We start from the raw sequence: 13,262 nt of genomic DNA, 5'->3' as shown, positions 1-13,262 counted from the left end.
TGCAGGGGTCCAAGTTGAACTTTAATCACAGTAAACGAACATTGTTTTGTTGTAAGAGATAAAATACAAAACAGCAAACTTTTTCAGATTATTATGTTAAAGTAAAGTATCACTCTTCCATTTAGCCATAATGTCCAACAATCCATCTCGTAGTTAACCAAAGTCAACATTTTTACAGATTTTTGAGCACTTTATACCTCAGAAATCGATTCCAGGTCCCTAAACACAATTCATAGAGAATGTGGCCCAGGTTATAGGACAATTTTTTGTGAAAATTATTGTCCACCTTTTAGCTTATCCCTTCAGGGATCGCCACAGTGGTTGAGAGGACCTGGTTGAGGTGGCTTGGGCACCTGGTCCAGATGGCTCTGTGGGGGATGTGTCCTGGGAATGACCCACTGGGCAGAGGCCCCAGAGAAGACCAAGGACTCACTGGAGAGACTACGGCCAAATCCGAATTCTTCCTTTCTCCCTTCCAATCCATTTGAAGGGGAGTTTAAGTGTAATTGTGTCCAGGAAATGTATTTTTTAAATCCGACCCTCCAAACGGAGGGATATAAAGTCCCCCCTGGCTAAACCGCGTTACGCTGAGAAGCGCTTTTCTTCACGTGGGTGCGCTCTGAACCACACACGTTTACACTTAAATGTAAGTCATGACTTTTTGCTGTAGCATGACCTTTTTAAAGTTATAAAACCGCTGTTGTTATGTATATTCAAGCGCTGGAAGCTACATGCTAAAGCTAGACAGGATTTTTGGTGACGTCTGAAATATGAGACACAATTTTTTCATAACTCCGTTTGAATGGACAAATGGAGGGGAAGAGATGAGGGTGAGGGAAAAAGGAAGAATTCGGATTGGGCCTACATCTCTCTGCTGGTCTGGGAACGCCCCAGGGTCCCCCCAGAGGACCTGGAGGAAGTGACCAGGAAGAGGGAAGTTTGAGCATCCTGGAAATGTTCTTTTTTTTAACGTTTAATGCTCTTCCTAACACAACCTTGTGTTTTATCTGGGCTGGGGACCTCAACAGGGGGACCCAGGTTTGGCTACATAGTTATGCAGTAGCTTAAAGGGTCTTCCTCAAGGAACCACACTTCTTGAAGCGCCTAGTACACCCTGGGAAGTGAACCCTGGTGTCCCAGGGTTTTGCAAAAATTAAAGGATTTTAAATGTCTGAAAAATGCAATTTGCTAAACACCTCAATCTGTAGTGACTTGAATATGCAAATGTATTGGGACTTGAGTAGATCACCTTAGTTTTCTTCTGCCTTCTGTCATTTTCTTCATAGTATTTGGTGAATTATATACGTTTGCTTTTATTGGTTGTAGCAGAGTAGATGTGTTGACCCAAAACCATTTTTTCAGGTGTTTTTGTCAGTAAAAGTGACCATGAAGTAGGACTACATAGTATTGGTGATCAATGTCGCAGTGACACTAGGACTTCTGATACGTGAACAAATAACAAAACTAAAAACAACTAATACATAATTTCCATGCAAGTCAACGTAAATTGTACTGTAAGTTATCTCAATAGAAGACAGTTAAGAACTTGTGTATTGGGGAAACACAAAGAACAATTATCTATCTTTCTGGTAATACTGGGCAAAAGTAATACAGAAAACAACAGAGAACAGTGTAGACTGTGTGATTGGGCTTGCTTAAAAAGAAACATAATAGTTCCTCCTTGCATGTGTGTAAACATTTAAGGTAACCATTTAAAGCGGTTTACAACATCTTTTGCGATACACAATATATTGCACATTCTGATATCGCGATATTTAAACATTTTCGATTTTATTTTTACTTGTCGCCGCTAAGTAACAACTTTAAAAAGCTTCACTAAAAACCAAAAGTCACTAATTTATAAAATAGGACTTTGAAATGATAAAGCGAAAGTCTAAAAGCTGTTAAATGGTAAAAATTGCTCATGTTTGCATGATTTTGCCTAAGGTGGAAATTATTTCAATTTTTTACCAAAAACAGATTATTGTTTCTTCTTTAACTGAACTTATTTTGAATCATGACTCTGTGAGATCAATCTCTTTGAAATCTATAATTAACAAGTTCTTTACAAGGCATTAACAGACTTCCATACAAGGTTGTGAACCCAGTATCCAAATGATCAAATGCACAGTTGATTTTAACGCTTTGGGGCCGCCGGATCCAACAAATTGAAGTCGGCGTTTCAAATCTCACCGTCTAAATGGACTGGTTTCCTGCCAGGCAGCAGCAGGAGGAGGAAGGAAAAGGTGAATGCGAAGAGAGAATAAGGTCAGCTTTCTGCTGCCTTCTGTCCCGCCTGGACATTGGTGTCTCTGTGCCCAAAGCAGAACCAAGCCTCAGCACAGCATACATTTATTTTTACGATATTTAAACAAATAAATAACAAAAATAAATCAATGCGAAACCTGACCAAAAGTGTGTTTAGGAGCCCCTCGACTCTGTCAGCAAGGAGCAGACCACCAATTTCTCCCAGTCAATATTTGAGGAGCTAATTTGGAGTTTGTCCTCTCTATCGGAGGGAGGAGGATTGTGGGAATCTAGTAAAAAAAGTGTGTTTTTCTGGATATCTCCCTTTACGCGTTCGTTGTATTGCAGGAATTGACCTGCTCTTTTTTTATTGGTTGATGTGATGTCAACCTCAAGCTGGCCTCACAAGTCAAGCTTACTTTTTAGTCTCACTTTAGGTGAGCCGTGTCGGTGATCCGGCTTTAATTGGAGGCTTATGGCAGCTCTGCATCACAGCTCAGACATGTGACTCCTTCAGCCCGGCCATAAAGCAAACATACCTAAATATACTACTGCCCGGGGTTTTCACGGAGAATGCCTATAAAATGTCAGATTCTCTACCAGTTTCAGCTTAGCAGTCAATGGTGATGCATACTGATTTTTCTTTTTTGTTGCTCCTTTGTAAAGATATAAAAAACACACATTGGTCATTGACATAATTTGAAACTGATAAAAGTTGACGAAAAATAGTAGGTAATGGTAAGGAACATTGTAAGTGGACGGACCAAGACAAAACTACTGATATGCCATAAGGACATGTTCATCTAAAAACATTTAAATTGATAGCTGAATTCACTGAGCTAATAGCCAGCTAAAATATTAGCTAAATTCCAAATTAGCCTAAAAAAAACTTTGTTTAGCCAAAATAGCTAGCATGTAGCAAAAAAATAGCTAAACTTCAAAATATCCTAAAAAACTGAAAAAAGCTTAAATTAGCTAAAATAGCTAGCATGTAAAATATTAGCCTAACTCTTAAAAAAAAACAATTAAACAAGTGAAGCCTAAATTAGCCAAAACAGATAGCATGTTGCTGAAAACAAATAGCTAAACTTCAAAATTTCATGAAAAACGGTAAAAAGCTTAAATTAGCCACAACAGCTAGCATGTAAATGTTAGCCTAAATCCAAAACACCTTGAAAATTTTAAAAAGAAAATCCTAAATTAGCCAAAACAGCTACCATGTAGCTTAAAAATTAGTAATAAACTCCAAAACATCCTAAAAAATCTTAGTAAATATCAAAATAGTCCTAAAAGCTAGCACAATGCCACATTTTAAAGCTTAAAAGCTGTAACTTTTTAACATAGAAGCAATGCAAAGGCAGGTTTATTATTCCAGAAAACATCAACTTGAGCCTTAAATAACTTTCAGTATTTTAGTCTCCATAAAAATATATTTTGTCAAAATTGTACAAGTTAGAAATGAGCTCAAGATAACATCAGGCCATTTTTAATAATAAAATAAAATTATCTGAAGGGTCGGTTTTAATTACCCAGAGGGCCAGATCCGGCCCCAGAGCCTTAACTTTGACCCGTGATCCAAGGTGTGTCCTCTAGTTACCATCAGAGATGTCTTTAACTTTGTAATATGTCTTTCTGCTTTTATAAAGTAGTCACTGTGCTGTTTGGTGGCATGTGGTGTACCACACTTGGCATGCACCTCAGAAAGTGAAGGAGGCAGTTGTCTCAGAAGATTAGAAATAAACCAATGTGAGCGCATGCTAAGGGTTAAGACTATATGACCATCTACAAGCTGCTTAATGTTTATGTGACTTCAGTTATGTACTGTTAAGTTAAATTGATAACATATTAAATGGAAGACTTGTACCAGATTTTTCAGACCACTGGATTATAAGGCTCATTATCAATGAATGGAGAATGACTGGACTATTTTTATACATAAGGCATTATAGGGGTCATTCTGCTAAAGCCTTAATCGTATAGGGGTTGACCTGTCGGATGCAGCAACTTTTTGGGTTGTCCTGGCGTAAACTTGCATAGTTTATTTCTACCTTCCTCAAAGGCCCAAAGTACTGGTGCCAACCAATAGAGCCAATTTGAGGTTCAGTGTCTTGCACAAGGACAATTTGACACATGTGGGGATCAAATCTAAGTCTTCCGATCAGAGGTCGACCGTCCTACCACTGCACCACGGCCACTGTGAAAGGTCATAGAAAGAAGCGCCCACAATCTTGAAAGGAGCAGTTCCCTTAAGCATCAATCGGCCACCTCAAGAGACATAGTTAAAAATGGAATGTACCATTGTCCTGCATAATGTGAAGTATTTGCAAGGCTAATGTAAGCTTTTTAGTAGGGGTGTGTATCTTTCCCTCTCACACGATTCCATACGCATCTCAATACAACTTCCACGAATCGATGCATAAAGGATTGAACTAACTTTTTGACAATACGATACAGTCCAATTCCTTTAACCAAAAACGCTAAATTATGGCATTTAAAGCTATAAATAATAATTTATGGCATTTGAGAGAGAAATGTATTCAGGTATTGACTTGGAAGAAGCAAGCTTATGATTGGACGTCTTTTTGTTTGCATCACATGTACATAAAAATACAAAGATGGTAGAAAAAAACACAGAGAAAGTTCAATTTCCAGAAATCCATTATTTACTTCATGATTGATTTCATATCATTTAACCAACATATCGCGTTCATATCTGTGATTTTCAAACAACGCTGCTATTGCTGGATCAATTTTCGACGCGTCTATTTTTTACATCCCTAACCGATACTGCCGTTACTCCCACTGCCCGTTCAATGTTTTGATACGTATCTCGTATCGTTTTCATCCCTACTTTTTGGGAGGGCACATCTCTCCTTACAAAACTAGGTTGTTGTGAATCTGTCTGTAGGCATTTTAGAGCCAAGTGTGCTAAAGTTGTTAGAATTTACCACGAAAATTCTACTTTTTGGATAGCTCTAGTATTGGTTGGCTTTTTTGTTACATCGGTAATGTTAGATTGGGAGTGTGAGGGTCTGTAAGCTAGTGGGGGAAAGTTTTAGCAGACGGATGATGGGAAATTAGGGAAGGCTTACTCCACACCAACGATCCCGCCCACAACTCAGAGGGGAATTTCTAATTAACTCTTGCCGCTCTGCAGAAACTATGTCTCCAAAAGAAACAACATTTTTTTTATTTAGGCTAAAAATAGCATAATCGTGATTAAAATTCCACTGGTGACACTTTGAAAATAGAAGAAAGAGTGATCGGATGATCTCTTCCTCCTCTCGTTAATCTCCAGGCTCTTCCACTGCTTTGGTCGGAATCTTCAAATGACCTGGGCTTCAACGCCGACCTGCAGCAGCTTTACGCCACAGTCGTCACTCACCGTAACACACAAAAACGCAAACTGTCCGAGGAGGATTGTTCTGCTGCTGAAGAACCAGACCTGACCTCATCACCGCCAGGTAATGAGGTTTTCTGATAAATGTTTTGGGTAATAGTTGTTGCCCTTTTTGTTGTTCTCGCATGTTTTTTTCATTCTTTTTTCTTGATCTTCTACATGCATCAGCCGTTGAATCTTTAGAGACTGAACCTGCAAAGAAGGAAGTTCAGACCCAAGAGAAAATTTTAAAAGAGAAGACAACAGACAGACCTCCAACACAGCAGGTAAATGAGTAACAAGCTGATGAGGAATGCTGCTACTTTAACCGAGATTCTGGTTATTTTGATAATCTGATGACAAAGATCCTGAAATTATCATGTAGTGGAGATGACACCAGATTGATATTTATGACAAATTTTGCATTTTGTGGTACAAGCGCCAAATTTGCCATTGATGTAGCTTAGGACAACCTAATTCAGAAAAGCACGCTAGGCTATTTGTAAAGATGGAGACCATTTGTAAAGATGGCAGCAGTTTATAATGATGCCGGCCATTTGTAAAGATGGAGACTATTTGTAAAGATGGAGACTATTTGTAAAGATGGCCACCATCTATAAATATGGTAGCCATTTGTAAGGAGGGCAACCATTGGTAAAGAGTGCTGCCATCTATGAATATGGCGGCCATCTATAAATAAGGTACCCATTGGTAAAAATGGCAACCATCTGTAAAGATGGCAACCACTGGTAAAGATGGCAACCACTTGTAAATATGGGGACCATTTGCAAATATGGCAGTGATTTCTAGAGATGGCAACCATTTGTAAAGATGGCAGCCATTTTTAAAGATGGCAACCATTTGTAAAGATGTCAACCATCTGTAAAGATGACAACCATTGGTAAAGATGGCAGCCATTTTTAAAGATGGCAACCATTTGTTAATATGGCAGTGATTTCTAGAGATGGCAACCATTTGTAAAGATGGCAACCATTGGTAAAGATGGCAGCCATTGGTAAAGATGGCAACCAGTGGTAAAGATGGCAACCAGTGGTAAAGATGGCAACCATTGGCAAAGATGGCAACCAGTGGTAAAGATGGCAGCCATTGGTAAAGATGGCAGCCATTGGTAAAGATGGCAACCATTGGTAAAGATAGCAGCCATTGGTAAAGATGGCAGCCATTTGTAAAGTTTCTGGCCATTTCAGAAGATGGCTGCTAGTTGTTACAAAACAATCCAAAGTCTTACTGACCCAGTCTCAACAATATGGGATCTTCTTGCACAAAATGTAGACTTAGAACTTGAGAGGTACCTAGTAAATACTATGATATAAATATAAAAATGTACGATTTTCTCGCTTTTTTGAAAGAAGGGATCCTAAGGTACATTTGTGCCAAATTTGGTGCTTGTACTACAAAATGCAGGATGATTTTAAGAACAGTCTCCTCTAATGAAGCAACATCTTGATGAACAATAGCTAATTTGGTAGACATGATTAAAGAGAAAATGTGTTATTTGTGTTTAGGAGTCCAACACAGCGGACCGCCAGCCGTCCAAACCGAAGAAGAAGAAGGTGGGACTGTTCAGATGAGCCTCATTTTACAGCATCTGAAAGTTGCTTTTAAAACACCTTTACTTTTGACTTTTATTCTGAAGGAACTTTTTAGTCCTTTAAAACCAGACTTTTATCTTTTTGAAGTACTTGGAGTAACTAAAACTCTTCGACTGTTGTTGCAATTATCGTAATTCTAATGGACGCTAAAAGTTGGGAAAAGCAGATATCAAACACTTTAAATTAGTGAAGGATTTTGTCAACGTTCAGAATCTGTAGGAATTTTGTTAATTATGGATAAAGCTAAGAAGTTGCGGTAATTCATAGAACTTGTGCATGTGTGTGGATATGTTTGTTTTTTCTTATTTTAGAGCGACTTCTAATCGAGCCGTTTTACTGTTTTTAATAACATAACTTCAGGTTTATTCCCACCTTTCCGTCACAAACCACTTTACGGATATATAATAATAAATTGATATATAAGCTTTTAATGCCTTATCCAATTAAACCTTTGTGTCTTTTTAAACTGAAACGTGTTTAAATTAAAGGATTCTGTCATTTTATTTCCTTTGAAGTTATTTTTTTCTGATCAAATTGTGAGTTTAATGGTATCCAGCCATGTTGTCTCTTCCCTCTGACACCTCCAGCTTCTCCCGGTCAGCGAGATGCTTTCGGGATGAGCATGGATGCAGCACAATGAGCTTCTTTCCTCCTTTCATAGCAGCGTGAGATGTTGACTCAAGGTGTTTCAGCGCATCGAGAATCCGTCTGAAGCTTTTTTTTCTTGTTTACACAACCGGCTCCCAAGTCTTTGAAGTGTTCCTGAATGTCTCTGAAATTAGACTTTCACGTTGTCTGAAGATTGTCAGACCGGTTAACTGTGTAACTACTGGTTAACTATTAGGAGAAGTTAAAACGTGTGTGGAAATAACAAAAAGACAAAGTTTTAGCTATATTTCTAGAAGCTTTAGAAATTAATTTTACATTTTTGACTGAGTTAATTAATTATTTCAATATTTTTTAAAATAATTAATCTTAAAATTTAACTTAAAAATGTGTGGATCAAATTTGATACAGTAGGTAAATAAGGTGATTTTTTTATTTAGGTCATAATTGATGCTATTTATATCTCACAAAAAAATCAATCGCAAAATTTTGTTTGTGGATTTCATCAAAGGGTTTAAAAAATCTTAAAAAAGTCATTTTTTTTGAAATTGTGAGTTTTAAAGGATTAAAACTGAGTTTTTGCGGGAAAATCTGTCCTAATTGTGGAACTGCACTGTAAAAACACAAAACTTCAAGTATTTTTGATTTGTTTCTAGTTTAAATATGTTTTTTTTAACAACTTTTATATATCACAATCAGTCACAATGCACGGTTTTTAAACAAAACTGTTTTTTTTAACACAAACACACAATGAACAACTAAACACCACACCCACCCAGAATAAAACACACAAATTGATCAATTCAAGTACAAAAATTGTGTTTGGGTCATAATTTGACCCAATTTTCACATTTGAAAATGGGTCAGTTTTGACCTCAACACAATAAAAGTGTTAATAATAAGTCTGATTTGCATATTTGTTTTTGCAAAAATGTCATGTCCGATGCCCTTCCTGGCACAATTTTCTCTATTTATCTGGACAGTGTCACCCAGAACTTACTGGTAACTTTTCAGTCAGATGTAATGAGTTTTTTAAGACGATAAATCTCGAATATCTTGACTCATTAGATCTTGAAAACATCTTATTTTCAATAATTTCTTTAATGAAGCTAATTTTTACTCATAATCAAATCATTTTGACAACTTAATCTTTTAAAAAAAATGCAATTATAATCTAAATTTTGTTGGTCTAGAAATGATTCTTATTCTTAATATTTATTGTTAAAGGAATCATTTTCAAATAAGGACGGTTGGATTGTTCTAGTGCTTAAACAGGATATTTTGAGTGGACAGAGTCTGAATACACTGTAAAAAGTGAAACATTGGACCAATTAAGGATAAAACTTCTGTAACTTGTTACATTTAGAAATATTAGATTTATAAGTTGAGTAAACCATCAACTCCAAATTTTAATTTGTTAAAAAGAAATTATTTTATAAATGTAACAAGTTACAGAACTTTTGTTAAGTGATCCAATATTTCACTTTTTACAGTGTATGAATAAATGTGCTGTTTAAAAAAAATAAGGTTCACTCCAAGCCTGCTCTCACCTCCCATCATCCATCTGTACTAGCCCCTCACACCTCCACGTTAACATTAGCTGTACAACAAAAATGGCGAGCAATTTTGGAACCATCCAGATGAACAGTTTGGAGCCAGATTCCAGCTCAGATTACATGGATCTATTTGTCTGCAAACGGATGTATCAGAATGGATCAGGATTCAGTGATACTCAACTTTGAGCTTAAATTTCTCAACATATGTCCATCCATCATCAAAAAAAATATTGCAAGAACATCTAAAAACACTGTTTTCTTTGGAGTGGATCTTCACCCTTGTGCTATCTTTTGGGGTCCAGATGACCCCACTCCCAACGTTAACGTGCCTAATAGGACCCTATGATAATTGTGATTCCACAGGAGATTCTCAACTTCTCCTTTGAAGATCTGACTCCTGAAACATTGCCGCAGAGTTGCACGGCGCGCATCCACCTGCGCCTCCGCACAGAGCGCAGCTCCTCCTCTGGCTGACAATAAGCAGATGTTGCGGCTGCCGGTCCGCGTGCCACCCTGATGGGATGGGAGGGCAGGACGGGGCGGAGGGCAGGTCCAGCAAGGGCGCGGTCTGCCTTTGCGGCACCTCATCTGTGCCGAGAGGATCTCCTTCATCCTCAGTCGTGCCAACTGCGCTGCGACGCACCGAGAAGCGACCAAACCGCTGCGGGGACATCGTTTTGACCGCCGTGCGCGGCGGTCGGCCCACGCAGCGCGCGCGTCCCCCTCTCCTCCCTCTCTTGCGTCGTTTTTCTCACAGGTTCGACGCATTGAACCTGCATGCCAAGATAAACTCCAGCTCGCCTATAAATGCCCCTGCCTCCGCGTCCACTCCGGACAGGAGCGCGCAGGTTTTTTTCCCCAAATGGCGACTCGTGGGGACTCTGCCCGTTTCCTCCTCCATCCTAACTTCACAAAGTGAGTCGGGGCGGGGGAGGGGGGGACTTCACCAGACTTTTCGGCCTCCCGTAAGGAGGGAGGGGGGCCGGAATGCTGCTCTCCACGCTGGTGACGTGCCTCGCCGGGTGCGCCGTGCTCCTGCCGCCGGCCAGCCTGGGCTGCGGACCGGGCAGGGGCCACGGCAAGAGGCGCGCGCAGCGCAAGCTGGTGCCGCTCTCCTACAAGCAGTTCAGCCCCAACGTGGCGGAGAAGACGCTGGGAGCCAGCGGGAGGTACGAGGGCAAGATCACGCGCAACTCCGAGCGCTTCAAGGAGCTCACCCCCAACTACAACCCCGACATCATCTTCAAGGATGAGGAGAACACAGGTGCAGACCGCCTCATGACGCAGGTAACCCTCTTTACGCACGGCCGTTCCGAACCGTTTAATCCCCTTAAAGTGATTTTATTAAGTGGAATGTCATAGATTTTGTTTTATTCTTACATTCTAAAGCCTGAAATTCTCAAATTTTGCAACTTTTTGTGCGTAAAAACCGCAACCCTCGTTTTAAAAAAAGTGCGCACAGACAGAGAGCGTTCTTTCTTAATTAAAAACACTATTCCTTCTGTTTGGTGTTTTTCTGTCAAAAAAACTGGACCGTTTTTAGTTAACAGCCGCCTGCTGGACTGTCAAACATCTTTACGACGTCGTCATTGATGTGGCGAGCGCGCGGAATTTATTTGACTCCCAATTTCCCCAGGAATAAAAGTATTTATATCTGGCTCCGGTGACCGCAGCTTCCTCCTCCCCCGAGCGCGGCGCGGCTGCGTTTGTGTCCACAGACCCACGTGGGGGGAATGGACGTGAAATGGAATGAAATGAAAGCAGCAGCGCGCGCGCCTGGAGCTGTCACCTCGCGGAGCACAAACACACACACAAAAAAATGAAAATTAACGCAAACAAATCTGTGCGTCGGAGACAAAAATGGATAGTTTGGATCAAAAACGTGTTTATACTAAATTTATGAGCTTCAAAATCCAATGTTTGTCCTTTACTGCTCACTTTTATGTTTGTTTCCGCAGTGCAAAAATAACGCTCGTGTCGCAACTTTAATTACACGGACGCGCCGGTCTCCATCGTGGAGGAGGGGGTTAAAACACTTGTCAAAGTTGCGTAAACAGCTGAAAGAGCGCAACTTTAATTTAATTAAAAGCAACACGCTTTTGTCCAATTTATTTATTTATACTTGTGTGCAGAAATTGTGGTTTAACGAGCCGTTCAGAGGCGGGCGCAAAGGTGCGCACAGGCGCGCGTTGTCCAATGTTTACGCAGCCAGCGGTTTGGTGCGCGCGCGCGCGTGTTATACCTTGAAAGCAAAACCAACAAATTCGATCGTCTGATTTATGGAGTCCGGCTCGTTGCTGTGACCGCAGAGAGAAAACAGAGGAAGCTAAAAATCCGCTCTGAACGCCGTGAAAAGGCATCTGTGGCCCCGCGCCGCGCCGCGCAGACCCGTGCGCTACTATTCTTATCGCAGCCGGCATGGAAAAAAGACATTTATAGGGTTTAATCCCAGTCTGGAGCCTTAATGGGCCGAGATTCATGAAAGGCTGCATCAGTGAGAGGCGCTTTCAGGCGCCTCTAAACAGCACTGCAGAAACCTGTCAGATTTAAGGTTTTTTTTGTTTGTTTTATTTTGTCATTTACACTGTAAAACATTAGATCTATTAAAAAAAATTGTGTAATTTGTTATAATTAAAATTATTTGTTTTCTTCGAATTTGGATTTTGAGTTAATGATTTGTTCAACTCAAAATGTTTTTTGATAAAAACAAATATTTTTAAATGCAACTAATTACAGAGTTTTTTGTTAATCGATCCAATGTTTCAATTTTTACAGTGTTAAAAGCAACATGTCATTCAAGTAATGCATAGATCTGAGATGTTAGACTCAATCGCACAAGGGGCCAAAATCCAAAACACACCTTAGGTCGCGGGGCGAACAGGATAAACATTTATTGAACACTCTAAAACTACATTTTTAAAACTTTAAAACCATAACGTTTAATGTAATTATGAACTATAGATACATACCGCTGATACTGATAGCTGAAAACGCTGAAGCCTACAGCTGAAAACGTTGAAGCCGATAGCTGAAAACGCTGAAGCTGATAGCGGAAAACGCTGAAGCTGATAGCTGAAAACGCTGAAGCCGACAGCTGAAAACGCTGAAGCCGACAGCTGAAAACGCTGAAGCCGATAGCTGAAAACGCTGAAGCTGATAGCTGAAACTGCTAAAGCTGATAGCTGAAAACGTTGAAGCTGATAGCTGAAAACGCTGAAGCTGATATCTGAAAACGTTGAAGCTGATAGCTAAAAACGCTGAAGTGGATAACTGAAACCGCTGAAGCTGACAGCTGAAAACGCTGAAGTTGATAGCTGAAACATAGTTTTCGGAACTACACTGTAAAAAGTGAAACATTGAATCAATTTACAAAAGCTCTGTAAATTGTTACTTTTGAAAAATGTTAGTTTTAAATCAAATTAAAAATTCAATTTGAGCAAACATCAACTCAAAATGTAAATGTATCAAATTACAGAACTTTTTTAAAATTAATTCAATATTTTACTTTTTACAGTGTGTAAAAGAGCACCTCCTTTGGCTGAACTGTGTTAATTCTACTTTTAGTTTTGAAGTAGTTTATGGGAAACTTTTACATTGATTTGATACGCTATAAAAAGTGAAACATTGGATCAATTAACAAAAATTCGGCCATTTGTTTAATTTAAAATGATTTATTTTAATCAAATACAAATTTTTTAGTTGATGTTTTACTCAAATTAAAAAAATATGTTTGATAAAAACCTTTTCTTGTTATTATTATTAATAATTAATTCATTAATATTAATGCCTTAGTATGATTATTTTTCATCATACTAATGTTTTCCTCAATGTTACTCATAAGTGGAAACCAAAACTTGCATG

At 39.1% G+C, this 13,262-nt stretch overlaps 2 protein-coding genes across 4 annotated transcripts in view; both read left to right on the top strand.

Moving 5' to 3' along the window:
* nhej1 (nonhomologous end-joining factor 1) overlaps positions 1–7,742 on the top strand; it is a 31,442-nt gene extending 23,700 nt beyond the window's left edge. For all 3 annotated transcript variants that reach the window (XM_024289201.2, XM_024289200.2, XM_024289203.2), the window contains exons 6-8: positions 5,546–5,711; positions 5,816–5,913; positions 7,153–7,742. In XM_024289201.2, the coding sequence (XP_024144969.1) occupies positions 5,546–5,711; positions 5,816–5,913; positions 7,153–7,218 (330 nt within the window). In that variant the 3' untranslated portion in view covers positions 7,219–7,742. The remainder of the gene's footprint in view (positions 1–5,545; positions 5,712–5,815; positions 5,914–7,152) is intronic.
* Positions 7,743–9,877: 2,135 nt separating this feature from the next.
* LOC112156801 (Indian hedgehog signaling molecule) overlaps positions 9,878–13,262 on the top strand; it is a 16,871-nt gene continuing 13,486 nt past the window's right edge. The window contains exon 1 of the mRNA XM_024289171.2: positions 9,878–10,688. Within this exon, the coding sequence (XP_024144939.1) occupies positions 10,389–10,688 (300 nt within the window). The 5' untranslated portion in view covers positions 9,878–10,388. The remainder of the gene's footprint in view (positions 10,689–13,262) is intronic.

This window comes from Oryzias melastigma, linkage group LG2 (assembly GCF_002922805.2).
Source record: "Oryzias melastigma strain HK-1 linkage group LG2, ASM292280v2, whole genome shotgun sequence".
NCBI lineage: Eukaryota > Metazoa > Chordata > Actinopteri > Beloniformes > Adrianichthyidae > Oryzias > Oryzias melastigma.
The sequence above is the reverse complement of the archived record's forward strand: the minus strand, read 5'-3'. Positions and strand labels throughout refer to the sequence as shown.